At 41.0% G+C, this 20,442-nt stretch overlaps 1 protein-coding gene across 1 annotated transcript; it reads left to right on the top strand.

Annotated features, from left to right (window-relative positions):
* Positions 1–13,115: 13,115 nt before the first annotated feature.
* On the top strand, positions 13,116–20,442 carry LOC308085723 (uncharacterized protein). The gene is made up of 5 exons (XM_080428997.1): positions 13,116–13,130; positions 16,382–16,433; positions 17,229–17,373; positions 18,889–18,982; positions 19,370–20,442. Exons 2-5 carry the CDS (start codon positions 16,391–16,393, stop codon positions 19,913–19,915), a joined length of 828 nt encoding a protein of 275 aa, XP_080285123.1. The 5' UTR covers positions 13,116–13,130; positions 16,382–16,390; the 3' UTR covers positions 19,916–20,442.

The following is a 20,442-nucleotide window of genomic DNA, read 5'->3' as shown; positions in this document are numbered from 1 at the left end:
TGTGTGTGTGTGTGTGTGTGTGTGTGTGTGTGTGTGTGTGTGTGTGTGTGTGGGGGTGGGTGGGTGTGTGTGTGTGTGCAGATCTGTGATCTGTGGTGTGGTGACCCTCAGCCTGCTTATCAACACATTGCCACATTGCTGCTGAGGTTAATCCAGTCCATTATACTGTATACTCAACCTACAGTAACTTTACACTAGTACAGTATAACGCTCTGCTCCAAATATGTGCGTTATTGTGCTTTCAAAGGGAATTGTTATGAACAGTAAACATATTAACAGAAAAATAATAGTCCATAATAGTAACTGCCCTTAACAGACGACGTCACACTGATAAGAACCAGTATGCAACCAGTATGCGCGCAATGAAACCCATTCTGTCAGGTCTCGCTAGGACGCGCCTCACTAGCCAACACACAAGAGGGGGTTGGGGTGTGCTGAAACTAGCGCACCCCAAAACAACAGGTTGAGAATTGATTGCATGAAACAATCACCTGTGCATCCAGTCTCAATGTTGGTAAACAAATAAATGGTCTATATGCTCAGAGTAATCTTTAATTGTGCAAAAGACAATGAAAATTAGGTACCTAATTGCATTCACCTAAGACAAGGGTTCCCAAACTTTTTATGCCGCGACCCCCAAAATAATATTATTTGAACTGGGGACCCCCCCAAAATAAGGGGGACCCCCCAAATTAATCATATTTGAACTGGGGACCCTGACAAGCACTTGGTTCCACAGATAAATATTATGAAAATAATAAATAATGAAAAAATATACAAAATTATAAAAGCTATAAGAGCTTGTATTGGCTATTTTCATAATATTTGCTTCTTTCTAACGTAATATTTGACATTTTGGCCAATTATTTTTTACTTTTAAGACCTATTAAAACAGGTCTTAAAAGTCCTTAGATTGTAACTTTAGAGATGTGCAGATACCCTGTATACACTGTATGTTGGTTTGTTTACTGTTGAGTGAGAAAACAATGTTGCACATTAAGCTTATCATCTGGGTAGACCCCACAATAATTTGGGGACCCCCCTAGGGGTCCCGAACCCCAGTTTGGGAACCACTGACCTAAGGAAGACCATTTGTTGTCTTTGTACAATTAAAGATTACTGGGAGCATTACACAGCTGTCTGTGCGGACTATGTTTTTTCCTTTATTAATGCTTAATATTCAACCTACAGTTGCTCTCTGCTCCAGTAAATATGTGTATTAAGGCAGAGGTGACTCCAACAGATGTTTGACATTGCAAAATCACTGGAGTTCACTGGACTAGGCTGTATCAATGTGTGTGTGTGTGTGTGTGTGTGTGTGTGTGTGTGTGTGTGTGTGTGTGTGTGTGTGTGTGTGTGCGTGCGTGTGCGTGTGCGTGTGCGTGTGCGTGTGCATGTGCATGTGCGCGTACTTGTATTACTACACTTGTGACTACAAGTATAGTAGAATTTGAGAAATAGACAGTGTAAGCACACTTTTCCTGCATGGTTCCCCTTATAGTACAACATTGCATGCATGAAATTGCCATCCGAAAACATTTATGTTCTCACGAGTATAGTAAAGTCAAACGTGCGTGCGTGCGTGCGTGCGTGCGTGCGTGCGTGCGTGCGTGCGTGCGTGCGTGCGTGCGTGCGTGCGTGCGTGCGTGCGTGCGTGCGTGCGTGCGTGCGTGCGTGTGTGTCATTGTTGTTCACAGCTGACATAACGTCCCCTGCTGCGTTGTGATCGGTGCTCCATCACAGAGGCAGCTGGAGCAGTCAGGTGACCTATGAACCCCCAGCCAGATATCAGATTGACTGATGAAATATTTATCAGCTACAGAACAGCTATGTGTATGTGTATGTGTATGTGTATGTGTATGTGTATGTGTATGTGTATGTATGTGTATGTGTATGTGTATGTGTATGTGTATGTGTATGTGTATGTGTATGTGTACGTGTACGTGTATGTGTATGTGTATGTTATCCACATCTGTCATCATGCTGCTGATGTAATCACTGTGTTGACAAAACTACTACAGCAGTGATTCTCAAACGTCTCCATGTCATGGACCCCCAAATCGATATCTAGCGGTATTAGGCCACAGACTCCCATCAGAGAAGATTTTGTGCCAGAGACCCCCATAAGTATGTTCCAATATTGGAATTCCGGCTATATGTGCCAATGTTCCAATGGTCAAATTATAAAATGGGGTTAAAGAAGTTAAACAGGTTTGTACGCTATATTAGCTCATTTTGCTGGGGACCCCCTCAGGGACCCCTAGGGGTTCCGGACCCGACTTTGATAACAACTGACCTAAAGATTGTCGGCACCTCAATGTTAAATTAGTTAAAAAGTAGGTAAGATTTGATCTTGCTTGAACATTTGACATTTAAGGCCTAATATTTCTACAATTGTTACAAATGGCCATAAAACCTGTGATTAGCCTGTCTCTAGGCCGGGCATTAGTCTGGTGTTGCCAGACAACTATTCCACAATCTCCGAATGTTATATAGAGTCTGGAACTACACCTGGCACTGCTGCTGGCACTTCCGTTCACAAAAATATATATTTTTTTTACATTTACATTTCTGCTTAGCATCAAGCTAAATATACTTAGATGATTTTGATTTATATTAGGATAAATTTGCGCGACTGTAAAGACGAAACGGAAGTGGGGAGGAGGCTTCACATCCGCTTTATATTTTAATCATGATCAGAGCTTCCGAGTCCCCGACTGTATGACCGGAAACATTTGAAAATTGTCTGGCCACGCGAGAATAGTATGGTATAAACAAGAAGTTGAAGGGTAGATTGAGATATTATAATGATGCAGCATGTTACATTACATGTTCAAATCATTACCTCTGACAATTTTCCAAATTATTCTTTTACATTTTGGAAAAGATAGCCAATTGAAGAGGTGGCCACTATTTTCAGGTGTCCACTCTCCCCGTATCAGGGTATATGTACTTAGTTACTTTCCACCACCGATACTCACTGCTGTTGACTCTTTGTGCAGGTTGTCTGGTGTCCATTTTATTCCAAATGCCATTATTTCTGTCTAATTTTCAGCTTTACACAAACCTCTGAATGAATCCTGGTACATGTTGTGAGATTAATAGGATGGCTATTTCCACCAATTTTGAAAATGTTTGAAAATGTATGAAAGAAATTTCAACAGATGAATTTATACAGAAGAATGGAAACCATGTATTTTATTTTATTTTTATTTATTTGCACAACAGGAGTAATTCATATACACAGTAAACAACTTCTTTCCATGGGAAAGAGGTGACAGAATATTGTTGTGCGGGTGAGGTAAGAAACCCTAGGGTGGGCTTATGAGAAAACCTCACCGTTCACCTTATATTTGAATTGTATTAACATAACACATTTAAATCATTTAATCATTATCCATTGTCTTCATTTTTAAACAAGCTGAAGATGAAACCATAACCCTAGCCCAACATACTATTTTAAAAAGTGTTTACATGCGAATGCACAAGTTAAATAACGGGTCAAATTTGACCTACTAACACCAAAAGTGTCAGCAGGTTTCTAACAAAATGCAAGGCTTAATTGCGGTTTAATCAGGCGGTTATGTAATAATCGTGACAGGCCTATGTACAGTATGCTGCTGAAGCTAGAATTATTATTCCTGACTCATCACTTTATGATATCAGCAACGCACTATAACCTTGAATCACCCCCAGCCTTTTAATCCCATTATTCTATTGTTTTCGTATGATGCTTCAACAAGTCCCCATGTGCCCAAAATCCCCACTCGGCAACAAACGTGTCATTTTTCTGACAAATATACCGGTTCATAAATGATGATAATTCATCTTTTGCTTTCAATTTTAACCCATTAAGAACCGGAAAGCATCTGGCACTTTAACCATTAGCTTATACTTTGGCTATTCAAAAATAGTAGATCTACAAGCTCATAGCGCGGCACCGAGTGCCGCGCTATGAGCTTGTAGATCTGCTATTTATTATTTTTTTATCTTGAAAATTTGTGTAAATCTTTGAATATATATATTTTTTAAGCGACAATTTTTAACTCAAATCTTTGCTTCTGGGGGATTCTACAAATGTCTTCTAAATCCTAAAGAAAAAAAACGTATGTTTCTATATCAGTGGTTCTCAACCTTTTTCATATCAAGGACCCCCAAAATTATTGTGTATTTGGCCGCGGACCCCCATCTCAAAATATGTTGTTCCAGGGACCCCCAGAAGCAAATATTTGAGTCAAAAATGTTCGCTTAAAAAAAATATATATATATATATATAAAAATATATTAAAAAAATGTAGATAGGCTATATATAAAAGATATATCTAAATGTTCACGTTTTTTCTAAAATAGCAGATCTACAAGCTCATAGTGCGGAATTCGGTGCCACACTATGAGTTTGTAGATCTTTTTTATTTTATACTTTAGATATAAAGTATAAAATAATGGTTGAAGTGGTTACACAGATGCGTTCCCGGTTTTAATGGGTTAATTGTAAAGGAGACATTGTGAAACCTCCAATCATGTGTGTTGGCACCATCTTTCCTGTGGCTCAGTGATAACAGCAGTAATCTAGATAGACAAGTCACTGTAAATGTGAGATCAAGGTGGTGCATTCTGAGAACCATCGTCTCAAAGGTCACCGTTGGTCCTGATAACATTCACTCCTCAATCCTATCACACACTCTGTCTCTATCTGTCTCTCATTCACTCTCGCTGCTCAGCTATAACGTGCTTAAAGGGATAGTTCACCCAAATAATGACTCTTTTTTCTATCGATTAGTCACCCCATGGAGACATGAATAAAAAATAAAATAAAATAAAAGTCTCATTCCTAAGCCAATAATTTGATGATGACCAGTGGACCGGTGGGCAGCGGTTCCAGTAGGAGATACAAAGGAGACTCTTTGTGTCTCCTACCGGAACCACTGCCAGTCATAAAATTATTGGCTTGCGACAAAAAACTAAAAAGTATCCATGAAAACTATCCCTTTAAGGGTTTACACCTTAAAGGGGGAGTAAATATATTGTGATAGTAATCACTGCTATAGAGCAGTGGTTCCCAAACTTTTCAGTTGGAGACCCAAAAGAGACATTTAATGTCTCCCCCCGGGACCCAAAAAACGAGTGAAAATAAAAACGCGTTGTGAGCTTGTAGATCGGCTGTTTTCACTTCTTCTTAAAAGTTATATTTGTGGATTTTCTTTTAATTTAATTTATTTTATTAATGAAATTATTTTGGAGAATGTTTGAATTTGTTTTTAATGTATGAAAAACTGTGAATACATATATACAGTGTGAGGTTTGTAGATCTGCTATTTTCGGCTAATGTTCCCCATCACACAAAGATTTGGCGGACCCCCTGTAGTAACTCTGAGGACCCCCTGGGGGTCCCGGAACCCCTGTTGAAGACCCATGCTTTAGGGTCTCAGCAAGAGTGAGAGGGAAGATGTATTAGTAGGTAGTGAGACCAGCCATGATGTACGGCTTGGAAACAGCACTGACCAAAAGACTGGAGGCAGAATTGAAGATGCTACGATTTCTCATTAGGAGTGACAAGGCAGGACATGATCAGAAATGACTGGTTGGTTCCCAACCTGTGGGTCAGGTCCCCAAATGATTTGGGGGGGGGGGGGGGGGGGGGGGTCCCCAGTTGACAGTAAAGTGACAATTTAAGGACTTTTAAAACCTTTTTAATAACAAACTATACTATAAAAACTGGTCAAACATTGGCTATTTTCACAATATTTATCAGTGAAACCGAGTCAAACTGAATATAATGCCTCAACTTCCAAGTGCTTGTCAGGGTGGGGGGTACCCTGATTATTTTGGGGGGTCGTGGCCTGAAAAGGTTTAGAACCAACTGCATTAGCCTGTCAGCCCAGGTCAGAATGTTTGGGGATAAAACAAGAGAGGCGAGGTTGAGATGGTTTGAACATACAGAGGAGAGATGAGATAGACAGAATATTATGTAGATATCTAAGATTTTTGCTTCCAAGGACGCGCTGTGATTGGCCAGTAGGCTTGTGCAAGGACACGCTGTGATTGGCCAGTAGGCTTGTGCAAGGACACGCTGTGATTGGCCAGTAGGCTTGTGCAAGAACACGCTGTGATCGGCCAGTAGGCTTGTGCAAGGACTGCATTGCAAGCAAGCATTGCCTCAAGTTCGCTTGAGACGGCACACGTCCGTCGCGGTCAAAAAATATACTTTATCGGCCCCAAAAATTGGCACGCAGTTGTTGTAGGCGAGAGGCAGTTCCGTGTTGGTCACAGAAGCGGGGCGTGGTTATAGCACAAGTGGTATAAGCTTTAGTATGACGCCTCCCTGCCCCCCTCTTCTTCTCTTTGCTCCTTCTGAAAACAACAAAAACGATGGAGCTCGCACAAAAAAAGATTTTCACCCACATATTTACACATGTAAACCTGTGATGTGACAATAACGTTGATTCTGATTCTGATTCAGAGAAAACAGTTGCAGATGGAAACAGATGATCCACTGTGGCAATGACCCCCCTGATGGGAACTATATATTTTTCTAAGTTTTGGGTCCCGGATTAAAGACACCAAACATTTATCTTCTGTGTTCTGGAGCTGAAGAAGACGTTTCTTTGGGAAACACTTTAAAGCTTCGGCGGAAAAAAACCTTTTCATGAAGGTTTAATCGTTGCTTCCGACGGAAACATCAGATCCAAGTCAACATGTGGTTCGGGGGAAACAAAATGCTTGGACTTGATTGAACCCGTGTTATTAACGCCCATCGCCCCAGGCTTCAGTGAGACCTGGGGGGTGGGGGGGTTAGGGGGGGTGAGGGGGGAGGGTGTCCCCTCTGTCACCCAGCTTTATGGCCTCATAAACCTCGGCTCGTTTCCTCAGCAACAGACAGCAGGGGGGGAAGGAGTCTGAAAGGGGATCAAATGAAGAGGTGATGTGAGGAGACTGCGTGTTAACTCAATAAGGCCTGAGGCCGGTTCTAACAAATGTCTTCTAAATCCTAACATCCTATGTTGCTACAATATCAGCGGTTCTCAAACTTTTTTCATGTCAAGGACCCCCAAAATTATATGTATTTGGTCGCAGAATATTTTGTTCCAGGAGACCTCCAAAAGCAAAGATTTGCGTAAAAATGTGTCTTACTGTATATTCAAAGATTTGCACAAATTTCCAAGAGTTTTCAAAAATAGCAGATCTATACAAGCTATGAGCTTGTATATCTGCTATTTTTTTAATAGTTAAAGGACCCCTGGTGGTCCCCGGACCTCACTTTGAGAACCAATGTGCTATTATATCTGGCTAAAATCGGATGTTTTCCCAGATTGAATGTGCTAATGTAGCTCTGACTGAGACAGTTACAAACAGTCACTCACACATGAATACATTAACACAGATTTTACTGTGTAGCCTATACTAGGAAATAAATGTGTTTCAAATGAAAAAGCACTGTTTTTTTATTTTTTATAATCTTATCAACTAAGTGGAACAGAAGAGATGCAGAAAGTTTCAGTCCAGCATTTAGAACAGTCAGTCACATGCATTAAGGATGGATGGAGATCAAGGGAAATTCTTTGGCTATTCAAAAATAGTAAATATACAAGCTCATGGCATGGCACAGAGTGCCGTGTTGTAGATCTGCTATTTTTGAAAATTTTGATGTATACTTTTTAAAGCTAACATTTGCAACTCAAATCTTTGCTTCTGGGGGTCCCTGGAACAATATATTTTGAGATGGGGGTCGGCGGCCAAATACATAATCATTTTTGGGGTCCTTGACATGAAAAAGTTGAAAAACCATTGATATAGCAGCATAGGTTTTTTTTCAGAAAACTGTTAGGATTTTGAAGACATTTGTAGAATGGGCCTCAGGTCTTAATGGGTTAAATATTAACCACCGTCTTTTTTTTGTTGCTGTAGTGTAGCCCATTGGAAATGGTTTCTATTTTATTTTATTTTATTTAATATGAATGCCTCTAAAAGCTGAGTGTGAATAGTCTCAGGCTGTAATCTGAATGAATGTATAAAACACATTGCAGCAGCTGCTGCTGCCTGTATGCTGCTGCAACGTGTTGCGCAAGAAAGGCATGTCGCAATTCTCATCCTTAATGTAACAAAAAGCCGATTAATGATTGCATTAATCTGTGTTTGTGTTGCACTGTGAAGTGGCATGGTGGGTGGGTGTTGGAGAATATTACTTTTATTTTTATGCAAGACCAGAGAAATACATTTAAATGACTTGATGATTCATTAATTTAAATGAGGCTATTAGCCTACATCAGTGTGCAAAGGGCAGCGGTGGAAAGTAACTAAGTACATTTAAACCAGTACTGTACTTACTTTAACTGAGCATTTCCATTTTTTTATATTTTATACTTCTACTCCACTATACATCTCAGAGGCAAATATTGTACTTTTTACTTCACAACAATCATTTGACAGCTCTAGTTATTACGGGTAGTTACTTTGCACATTTGGATTATTAAGACAAAGCATGCATTAACCAACTAAGCCCTATGTTGTGCTTCAGCCACTTGAAAATAGCAGATTCTGCGATCTGCTATTTTCAAAAATATTTGTATACAAATGGGACTTTCTGCATGAGTACTTTTACTTTTGGTAGGCTACTTTAAGAACAATTTGATGCCAATGCTTTTTTGTACTTCATACTTCTGTACTTTTACTCAAGTAAAATGTGAATACAGAACTTTTACTTGTAGCAGAGTGTTTCTATATTGTGGTATTGGTACTTTTACTTATCAAAAATTTGAGTATTTCTTCCACCACTGACTGACTGGGTGGGGGGGGGGGGGTGAGGACATTCCTGGAGACTCGGTGACAAAGTCCACTGGTGACAGAGGACAAATGACAGCATCACACACACACACACTAAGCACCCTATGACCTGTGTGATGACTCACATACACTACATACACGCACACACACGCACGCACGCCACGACGCACACACGCACGCACACACGCACGCATGCACGTATTTAGCGTCATATTTAGCATCATGAAATGTCATTAAAAATAGCATATCTGCATATCAATACCTACAGTATATCAAATCAGGTTTATGGCAGTGGTGTGTGTGTGTGTGTGTGTGTGTGTGTTGAATAGCATTTGACTCAGTTGATTGCATCAAGCCTCTCTCTGTGTGTGTGTGTGTGTGTGTGTGTGTGTGTGTGTGTGTGTGTGTGTGTGTGTGTGTGTGTGTGTGTGTGTGTGTGTGTGTGTGTGTGTGTGTGTGTGTTTGTTTGTTTGTTTGCATGTGTTCCTTGGCAGCCTTTAGGAAGCACTGAATGTAACTGAATGTAAACAGTACATTTCACCTCCACTCCTACGCAGCACAAAGCCCACACACTTAGCCAACACAACACAAAGTTGAGAAATTGACATTATTAGGATAGGATTTTCCTGGCATCCAACAAGACAGCTTTTCTGAAGCTAACTTTTAAAACTTTTTTATTTTAACAGATTGGTTTTGATTCCCAGAGACTTAATTGCTCTCAGCCTACAGTTCCAGTTCTTTTTATGTATGCATTTGATTGATTGATTGATTGATTGATTGAATTCTTTATTAACATTTTGCAAAAAAGCACCTCTGTACTTTTTCAGTTATACAATAATGCTAAAAGGATAACTAGTGGTGGAAGAAGTACTCAGATAATCTACATACTGTAAGTAAACAGTAGCAATACCACAATATAAAAATACTCTGTTTACAAGTAAAAGGCCTGTGTTGCAAAAAGTTACTTGAGTAAAAGTACAAAAGTATTGGCATCAAAATATACTTAAAGTACCAAAATTAAAAGTACTAGAATGTTTGAAAATAGCAGACACAAGCTCATAACGCGTCTCACCGCGACGCGTTGTGAGCTTGTAGATCTGCTATTTTCAAATAGCCTAGGTATAAAATAGGGCTGAAGTGGTTAATGTATGTTTCATACGTTTTCAAAATCATGTGGGGACCCCTCTGGGGGTCCCGACCCCCAGGTTGAGAACCACTGGTATGGTAGGACATTCCACATTTTGGTGGCATAACAGTAGAATGAATTCATCCCCATGTTTGTGCCAAATCTGGGGGGGGAATGAGGTCAGTGGAGCTCTCTTTGATGTTGTGCCCGTGGGGCGTTTCTCACTCTTTTGAAATAGTCTGACAGGCACATGGCAATGTTACCAGGTTTTGCGAGAGAAACAAGCAACCAGGTCCATGAAAACAAGCCCAAAATAAGCGACTATTGGCCACATGAGCACTTATATATATATATATATTTGAAAATAGCAAATCTACAAGCAAACAACGTGTCGCGATGCGACGCGTTGTGAGATTGTAGATCTGCTATTTTCAACAAACAAAATGAAATAAAATGTGGAATATTTTGATATTTTTAACGCCAATCTGGTATGGGGTTCCCTGGCAATTTGGGGGTCCCTGGCAATTTGGGGGTCCTTGAAAATGTTCGAGAACCAAATGGTTTAAGCAACATTTATAGGAAACCAGCCCAAAATAACTTTAGAAACCCCCCCAAAAAAACGCATCCCACAACTACCAATATTTACCATTAACTTCACAGGAAAAACAAGCCCAAAGTCACAGACATGGCAACGCAGGTACATGGGCACTGGTCTCTCCCCCACCTCTTACCTATACTCTCTCCCACCTCTTACCTACACTCTCCCCCACCTCTTACCTATACTCTCTCCCACCTCTTACCTATACTCTCTCCCACCTCTTACCTATACTCTCTCCCACCTCTTACCTATACTCTCTCCCACCTCTTACCTATACTCTCTCCCACCTCTTACCTATACTCTCTCCCACCTCTTACCTATACTCTCTCCCACCTCTTACCTACACTCTCTCCCACCTCTTACCTATACTCTCTCCCACCTCTTACCTATACTCTCTCTCCCACCTCTTACTACTGCTACTTTAAACTTCCACTCCACTGGATCTCAGAGGCAAAATAATGTGTAATATAAATACTTTTACTAGAGAGAGAGAGAGAGAGAGAGAGAGAGAGAGAGAGAGAGAGAGAGAGAGAGAGAGAGAGAGAGAGAGAGAGAGAGAGAGAGAGAGAGAGAGAGAGAGAGAGAGAGAGAGAGCAACCAACAGAGAGACACATAGAGAGAAAGAGAGACATAGAGAGAGAGAGAGAGAGAGAGAGAGAGAGAGAGAGAGAGAGAGAGAGAGAGAGAGAGAGAGAGGGCCTTTGGTCCATGTAGAACAAAAGTTCACACGCTGTGTCACCTTGGTGCGATGGATGTCTGATGGGCCCCATGCCGTCTGACTGGCTAAAGACATTAGCATCACACTGGCCTCTAGTCACTGTGGTCACGCACAGCTCAGCCACCCTGCTATAACCCTGCTATAAGCCTGTTCTACCTGGAGCCACCGGCCCAGGGCCGTCATTAAGGGGGTCCAGCAGGGGATGGAATGGCAATTTTCACCACCTAATAGCTTCCACATTTAAAGGGATAGTTCCCCCCTCAAATGGCTTTTTTTTCTATCGATTAGTCACCCCACTGTTTTTGTCTCATTCCTAAGCCAATAATTTGATGACATGAAGCGGTTCCGGTAGGAGACACAAGGAGTCTCCTTTGTGTCTCCTATACCGGAACCGCTGCCTACCAAATTGTTGGTTTAGGAATGAGACAAAAACAACAAAATATCCATGAATTCAAGTCTCCGTGGGGTGACTAATCGATTAAAAACAAGATTTATTTTGGGTGAACTATCCCTTTAACCTCAAAATTCTGCTCTTGTGTTCATATTTCATCCACCTTTGAATATAAACATCGTTGCTGTCGGGCAGAAACCTCATATCTCCATATTTTACCTTTTTTAGTTTTTTCGTAAATTAACGTTTTCATAAACTAACGTCCTACTTGATCATACTACAGCGTCACACAAAAGTATCAAAAGTAGCAGATCTACAAGCTCGAAACCTTCGAGTTTGTAGATCTGCTACTTTTGATACATTTGAATTTGAATCCTGAAAAGTAACAGATGAGGTTTCCACCCGACAGACGATATTATATGTTTTTTTTTGCACATTAATCAGATTTTAGATTGACCCTTGTTTAAATCACATTAATCACTTTAAAACTGGCCTCCCTGTTTTAGGCATTTCATTGCAGGTCAAATTTGCTATTTTTGCAATTTTCTTTTCTGAAATGACTCCTCTGAACTGACACACATAATGACAATGAGAGTCACAACAATGAATGTTATTATGTTAGTATATGTTATTATATGAACTTTATCGTCACATCACAAGCTTGTAGGTTGGAAGACGTGGGTGAAATATTTGTTTTGTGCCAACTCTATCATTTATAATGGTCAGGAAAGAGGGGCAGAGTCAAATCAATGTACATTTATATAGCATAAACAGTTGCAGGTATATACTATGTGTACCTGAGGTTAGACCTGAGGTGCCAAAAGTAGCAACCTTAGCTGTAATACTGAGGAAACAATTAATGCCTGAGCAGCTGAGCTATAGTATTTAAAACAAAGAAGTAATGACTGTGGTTTTGAGTGGCATTATGTCCACAAACCACTATCTGCATATTGTTGCTGTCGGACAGAAAACTCTTACCTCCATATTTTTACTTTTTGTGTTTTTTGTTTGTTAATGAACACCCTACTTCATCACCACTGCAGTGTCACTCAAAAGTATCAAAGTAGCAGATCTACAAGCTCGAAACACGGCGACAAGCTCGACGCTTGTCGAGCTTGTAGATCTGCTACTTTTGCTATTTTTGAATTTGCATCTTGAAAAGTAACAGTTTTGGACAAAATTATGAGGTTTCCACCCGAACGGAGACGATATGAAAGTCTTGTGAGTGAGTTTTTGCGGAGGTGCATTTGTACTGTAGGCACAGTGTGCTCTGAATGCCTCCCCCCCTCCCCCCACCCCTCCCCCCCTCCCAGTGGGGGGTGACCATTGAACCCTGTCTCTGGTGTCTTGCTGAGGGGAAAGGCTGGGGGCTGAGGTCCACGCTCCACGGAGACAAACACATCACAAGGCCCTCCCTCCCCCCTCCTCCCCCCCCCCCCGGCCCACCGGGCCACTATAAAAGCCCTGCTCAGTCCCTCCAGGGCTTCAGTCTCAACCCAGACCCAGCAACCCACAGGTAAGACCACTCTGCAGCACCCACAACAACATGCAGCACCCGGCCCAGCACCCTGGAGCATGGCTTTCTCTCAATCTTAAACGCCTAAATGGATACTCAAATAGTTCCGTCGAACGAGGAGGAACTTTTATAACTTTTCTTAACCACTTTCCCCATTCAATCCGGGAACGCATACTGTGTAACTTTAGATTTTTATTTTTGCTATAACCATTATTTTATATTTTGGGCTATTAAAAAATTGCAGATCTACAAGCTCATAGCGCAGCACAAAGTGACGTGCTATGAGCTTGTAGATCTGCTAATTGTGAAAAATCATGACAATTTGTGCAAATCTTTAAATATTTTTTATTTATTTTTTAACTCAAATCTTTGCCTCTGGGGGGATTCTACAAATGTCTTCTAAATCCTAGCAGTTTTTTTGAAAAAAATTATGTTGCTATAATCAGTGGTTTTCAAACTTTTTTCATGTCAAGGACCACCCAAAATGATATGCATTTGTCTGCGGACCCCCATCTCAAAATATTTTGTTCCAGGGACCCCCAGAGGCAAAGATTTGAGTTAAAAATGTATAAGATTTGCACAAGTTTTCCAGATCTTTCTAAAAAATAGCAGATCTACAAGCTCATAGTGCAGCACTCGGTGCCGCGCTATGAGCTTGAAGATCTGCTATTTTTTTGATGGCCAAAGAAATCTAAAATGACACAGATGCGTTCCCGGATTTAATGGGTTAAATCCTATAGCATCCGTATTTGGGGGGAAAAACCTTCGCAGGAAAATAGCAGATTTGCAAGCTCTCAACGCTTGAGAGCTTGTAGATCGGCTATTATCTATAAATATTTATTGTAGAGCAAAAAACTGAAAATAGTATATAGAGCCATGAGGAACTCTGGTCAACATGGGGTTTAAGTAAAAGTTGTCTTCCAACTTTGTTAGGAATATTTTATGAAACTTAAAGAACAAAAACAAAAACGCAAAAACTCATTTTTTTGCTGCTGAGAAAAAAAATGCAAGGACAGTGAAATCATTTAGGAAAAGAAAGGGCTCGCAACTCAAACTTTTAAAAGTTTGGAGCGAGTTCTAAATTTTGAGTTGCGAGCCCTTTCTTTTCTAGATTATTTGTTTTATGTATCAAAACAGAAATAAGTATTTGGACCTGCCAATTGACAATTTAATTATTTAAAAATGTGGTTAGTGTGTCTAGTTGAAATTGCTTCGAAAAGGGGTAACAATTGGAATTTTGGAATTTTGTGGATATGTATGTAAACTGTATTTTTGTCGGCCAAATTCCGGTCGTTCCTTTCAGGTCTCAGAGTTCACTCCAGGACACAAACTTTTCTAGTTCATAATATTCAGTGGTGGAAAAAGTACTAATTCAGAATTTACTTGAGTAAAAGTACAAAAGTATTGATATCAAAATGTAATGAATGTACCAAAAGTAAAGGTACTCATTATGCAGAATGTCCCATTTCACAAGTTTTCAAATGTATAATAGTTCTTTGAAAATAGCAGACCTACAAGCTCACAACATGTCGCATCGCGACGCATTGTATTATAATGCACTATGAGCTTTATACGCATATGTTTTGTAATAATAATACAAATCTACAAAGTAACTAGTAACTAAAGTTTTCAAATAATTGTAGTGAAGTAACAAGTACAACATTTGCCTCTGAGATGTAGTGGAGTAGAAGTAAAATAACTGAAAATTGGAGTAAAAGTATCTCAAAATTGTACTCAAGTACAGTACTTGAGTACATGTACTTAGTTACTTTACACCACTGATAATTATCCTCTAGTTAGGGACACGAGCACAGTGCAACAAACGTAGCTTTGCTAGTTTGCTCTGGCTAGTGTGAGTGTGTGTGTGTGTGTGTGTGTGTGTGTGTGTGTGTGTGTGTGTGTGTGTGTGTGTGTGTGTGTGTGTGTGTGTGTGTGTGTGTGTGTGTGTGTGTGTGTGTGTGTGTGTGTGTGTGTTTTATACAGCACAGATTATGGATTAGTCAGCAGCACATGGCTAATCTCTTTAAGCAGACCACATAGCTCTATAAACCCCGGTACTTATCTGTCCACATCTCAGCTTCTTTTAACAGCCTATAGAGCAGAAGGCCATGGCAGGGCAGGGGCCTTTGGGGGCTTCCAGAAGATGGCCATTGCCACCCCCTAGCTTTCACATTTAACCTCAAAATTCAGTTGTTTTATTCATATTTCCTTCACTTCTGAATTATTAAATTTTTTGGAAGATTAATCAGATTTTAGATCATCACTTATAGACACTTTGTTTTCTTTTCTGCAACCGTATACATTCATTCATTCATCACTTCTAAACTGGACTCCCTCTTTTTGGGCACGTCTTTACAGAATAATATAGCACTTCTGCAAGCTCGCAACGCATTGCATCGCGATGCGGTGTGAGCTTGTAGATCTGCTATTTTTGCACTTTTGGAAATTGAGCTTTTGCCACCCACTTTTTTTTTTGGTTTGTAAAATGACGCCTCAGAGGCCAGTGATAAACTCATAGTGGGGTGATCTAGTGGGGTTTGTGCACGTGCACGTGCACGTGCACATGCGTGTGTGCGTGTGCTTGCGTGTGCGTGTGTGTGTGACTGAGGCTGCTCTTAAAGGGTTTGTACTCTTGTACCTGCTTATCTGTATGGTAATCAGATACAGTCTCTGGTCTACTTGTTGACGTGTCCTTGAGCAAGACACTATTAACCCTATAACTGCTCCCTGAGCGCTGTACTGTACTGTACTAATAGCGCTCACTGCTCCTCATAGCATTATAAGTAAAATGCAGAGGATAAATTCCACGTTACTGTATGTTCAGATATACAATGACAAAAATACCCCAAACGAGCGGGGGATTATTATTGGTATTTTCTGTCTGACCTCAACCAGGCTGATCCCACCAAAGTGACACTGCATTCCTTTGAATGTTCTGTCGAAATTATACACAGTATAATATATACATTATACACAGTCCCAATGTGTTTTAATACATTATACACAGTCCCAATGTGTTTTAAAGCTGGTCAAAGCCCATGTGTAGCCTATATTATGGCAGAATCAGAATCAGACAACATTATAGTCACATCACAGGTGTAAAGAAGTGTGTGACATGTGATTTGTTTTGTCCCATTTTTCTGTGGTATTAACATGTGTATGTGTATTATGTGTGTTATTAATATGTTATTAATGTGTTATTAATGTGTTATTAATGTGTGTGTTCTCTCTCTCTCCTGTGTATCCCTCAGACCACCACCATGAAGTACCTGGCACTCGCTCTCACCCTCCTGTTCGCCTTCGGTGAGAACCTAATTATAAATCACTGCCACAGTCCGTTCCTTGAGTTCCTTCGTGATTTACATCGTACAATAGTACAGTGGTTCTCAACCTGTGGGTCGGGACCCCCAGGGGGGTCCCCACATTATTTTGGGGGGGTTCTCAGATGACAATGAAGTCACAATTTAAGGACTTTTAAGACCTTTTTAATATAAAAAAAAAACAAGACCAATACTGTGTAAAATATGTATCTGTGGAACAGAGTCAAACTAAATGTAATGGCTAAATTCCAAGTGCTTGTCAGGGTGGGGGGTCCCCAGTTCAATATATGATTATTTTGGGGGGTTCGCGGCCTGAAAAGGTTGAGAATGTGATGTAACTAGTAGCTTTAAAGGGATAGTTCACCCCCAAAATGATTTTTTTTTCCCATCGATAGTCACCCCATGGAGACTTGAATTCATGGATATTTTATTGTTTTTGTCTCATTCCTGAGCCAATAATTTCATGACCAGCGGACCGGTAGGCAGCGTTTCCGGTAGGAGACACAACGGAGACTCTTTGTGTCTCCTATACCGCAACCGCTGCCGGTCATTATTGCTTAGGAATGCAAAAATACATATATATATATATCCATGAATTCAAGTCTCCATGGGGTGACTCATCCATAGAAAAAAAGTCATGTTGGGGGTGAACTATCCCTTTAACTTACTATAACTGTAACTACAGTATAGCTATAACTGACTATTATGTACTTATTGACCATTACTATCCATAGTAAGTTTGCTAACGGGCTCCCTCCCTCCCTCCTCCCCCCCATAGGCTCCCATGCCGCCTCCATCCAGGCCGATGCCCCCTCCCAGCTGGACCAGGTCCGCTCCGCGGTGGGCATGTACCTGAACCAGGTGAAGGACAGCAGCAAGAAGGCCCTGGACCACCTCGACGACACCGAGTACAAGGCCTACAAGTAAGACCCCCTAGTTTATTACCCTCCTCCGTTCACTTCACCGGGCCAGGTCTTCTACAGAGCCTTCTATTGGCCAATAGTGACAAAGGACTGAACCAGGAAGTTTCCGGAATGCACTGGAGTCTATGAGCATTTGTCACTATTTCAAGTTTACATGAACCACGTGACTGGCGCTGTTTTCTGCCCCCACGTGACGCAACTCTCTAATACCAGGCTCTGGTCCAGTGGTGGAAAAAGTATACTCACATTTCTAAAAGTATCAATACTGCAATGTAGAGATATTAGTAAAAGTCCGGAATTCTAAATTTACTATGAGTAAAAGTGCAAAAAGTATTGGTATCAAAATGTACTTGAAGTACAAAAGTAACAATACTCCTTATGCAGAATGTCCCCATTTCACACGTTTTCAAATGTATGAATTGTATAAAGATCTTTTGAAAATAGCAGATCTACAAGCTCACAATGTGTCGCATTGCGACGCATTGTGAGCTTGTAGATCTGCTATTTTCAAAAGGGTACTTGAGGTAGGTAGGTCAATACTCCCTCTACATTGATGTATTGATACCAAAAAGAAAACTTGAGTAAAGTACAAAGGTATTGATACCAAAATGTACTTAAAGTACAAAAGTTAAAGGTACTCCTTTATGTTTTCAAATGTATGAATTGTGTGCAAATATTTTGAAAATAGCAGATCTACGAGCTGCAAATGTTACAAGCTTGTAGAGCTTGTAATATTTGAGATGACAGTGGGGTAGAAGTGAAAATACTCCAATAAAGTAAAAAGAATACCTCAACATTTTACATGAGTATAGTAGTGTATATATATATATATATATATATATATATATATATATATATATATATATATATATATATATATATATATATATATATATATATATATATATATTCTTTTAAATGTAGTCAACTAAATTAAGGTCCCTCACACCTGTATGCAAATTGATAAAATAAATAGGTAAGGCTAAAGTGGTTAATCAATAATCGCTGATGCAATCGTGCCTTTTGTTGTCCTGTTCAAAGGTTATCTATCTCTCTGTTTCTCAACCTGCGGGTCTGTACCCCTCAAGGGGTCACCACAGGGGGGGGGGGGTTCCCAGATGATTAGCTTAATGTGCAACATTTTCTCACTCAGTAAACAAGCCTACAGTATAAGTGTACATACAGGGTATTTGCACATTTATAAAGTGACAATTTAAGGACTTTTAAGTCTTTTTAATACAAAAGAAAAATACTATTACTGCGTCAAAAGTAATCAACCAACTATACTTTAGATATGTGTATATATTCGTGAAATATTACCTGAGAAAGAGGCAAATATTGTGAAAATAGCCGATCTACAAGCCCACAACGCCTCAACTCCTACACAGTGTTTGTCAGTGTGCGTTGGGGGGGGTCCTCAGTTCAAATATGATGTTTTGGGGGGTCTTGGCCTGAAAAGGTTGTCTATCTCTAACCCTGGTTAACCTCTCTGTCACTCTATGTCGCCCCCTACAGGGTGCAGCTGTCCACGAGCCTGGATAACCTGGCTACCCAGCTCACGGCTTACCAGGTTGCTGCTGCTCCCTACACCGATGCCGTGGCTGCCCAGGTAATATTAATAATAATAATAATAATAATAATTATAATATTAATAATAAACTTTATGCAGCTGCTAATTACACTGATGCTGTGGCTGCTGGTAATATTAATAATTATTATACTACTACTACTACTAATAATAATAATAATACTTATAATAATAAACTTTATGTGTATCGCACTTTTTAACTCATTATGCAGAATGACCCATTTCACAAGTTTGCAAATGAATAAAAAATCTTTTGAAAATAGCAGATCTACAAGCTCACAATGCGTCGCATCGCATTGACTAGTTACTTTCCACCACTGACTGAGACTAAAGTGAATTTCATTCAAAAGACAATGAATGTATTTACCACCGAATGACACCGTGTGATTTTTCTCTGTCTCTCTCCAGGTGAGCGAGGCCATCGAGCCCCTGCGCGCCTCCATCTCCGCCGACATCGACCAGCTGCGCGCCGACCTGGCGCCCAAGAGGGCCGCCCTGCACGCCGTCCTGGAGAAGCACGTCCAGGAGTACCGCGAGAAGATCGAGCCCCTCACCCTGGAGCTGACCGCCCAGTGGCGCACCGAGGCCGACGCCATGCGCGTCAAGATCCAACCCTTGGTGGAGGAGCTCCGCGCCAAGATCGCCGTCAACGTGGAGGAGACCAAGACCGCCATGATGCCCATCGTGGACGCCGTGCGCGCCAAGCTCACCGAGCGCCTGGAGGGCCTGAAGGAGATGGCCAGCCCCTACGTGGAGGAGTACAAGGAGCAGGTGAACAAGGCCATCGCCGAGGTCCGGGAGAAGGCCGGCACCCTGAACGCCGAGCAGCTCCAGAGCCAGGTGGCGCCCCACGTGGCGGCCCTGAGGGAGAAGGCCGGGCCCCTGGTCGAGGACCTGAAGGTCAAGTTCCAGGCCATCTACGAAGCCATCAACGCCGCCATCAACAAGCACTAAAAAAAAACGCTGTCTCTGTCTCTTCCTCATGCGTCCTTCTGATGTCTAATCCCATCCTCCTCCTCCTCCTCCTCCTCTTCCCCCCCACACCCCCCCCCCCCATCCATCCATCCATCCATCCAACCCTCCATCCATCCATCCATCCATTGAAGCCAATGCCTAACTGATGCACTTTCTCTGCAACAAAGCAATGGCAGGACTCTTTCTCTCTCTCACACACACGTGCACACACCTCAGTTCACATGCGCAACACACTCGAGCACATCATGCAATTAGCAACAACAAAAAAAAAGACATGCTCTGACACACGTATGTATAATGTACATTGTACTCAAAAATAAAAGAACACATGTATGTAATAATGCGTTGGGGGCGGGGCTGTGCTGCCATGTGACCAACTGATTCTGTTTTATATGTGAATCTTCACGTGGTGCCTCTGAAACACTGTGGAATGCTGCTTAAATTTGTCTCGACAAAAAAAAAGAAACATAATTTGTGCCTCAACAAATTACAGCTCAATAAACATC

The sequence above is a fragment of the Gymnoscopelus braueri genome (assembly GCF_963280865.1).
Source record: "Gymnoscopelus braueri genome assembly, chromosome: 5".
Lineage (NCBI taxonomy): Eukaryota > Metazoa > Chordata > Actinopteri > Myctophiformes > Myctophidae > Gymnoscopelus > Gymnoscopelus braueri.
The sequence above is the reverse complement of the archived record's forward strand: the minus strand, read 5'-3'. Positions and strand labels throughout refer to the sequence as shown.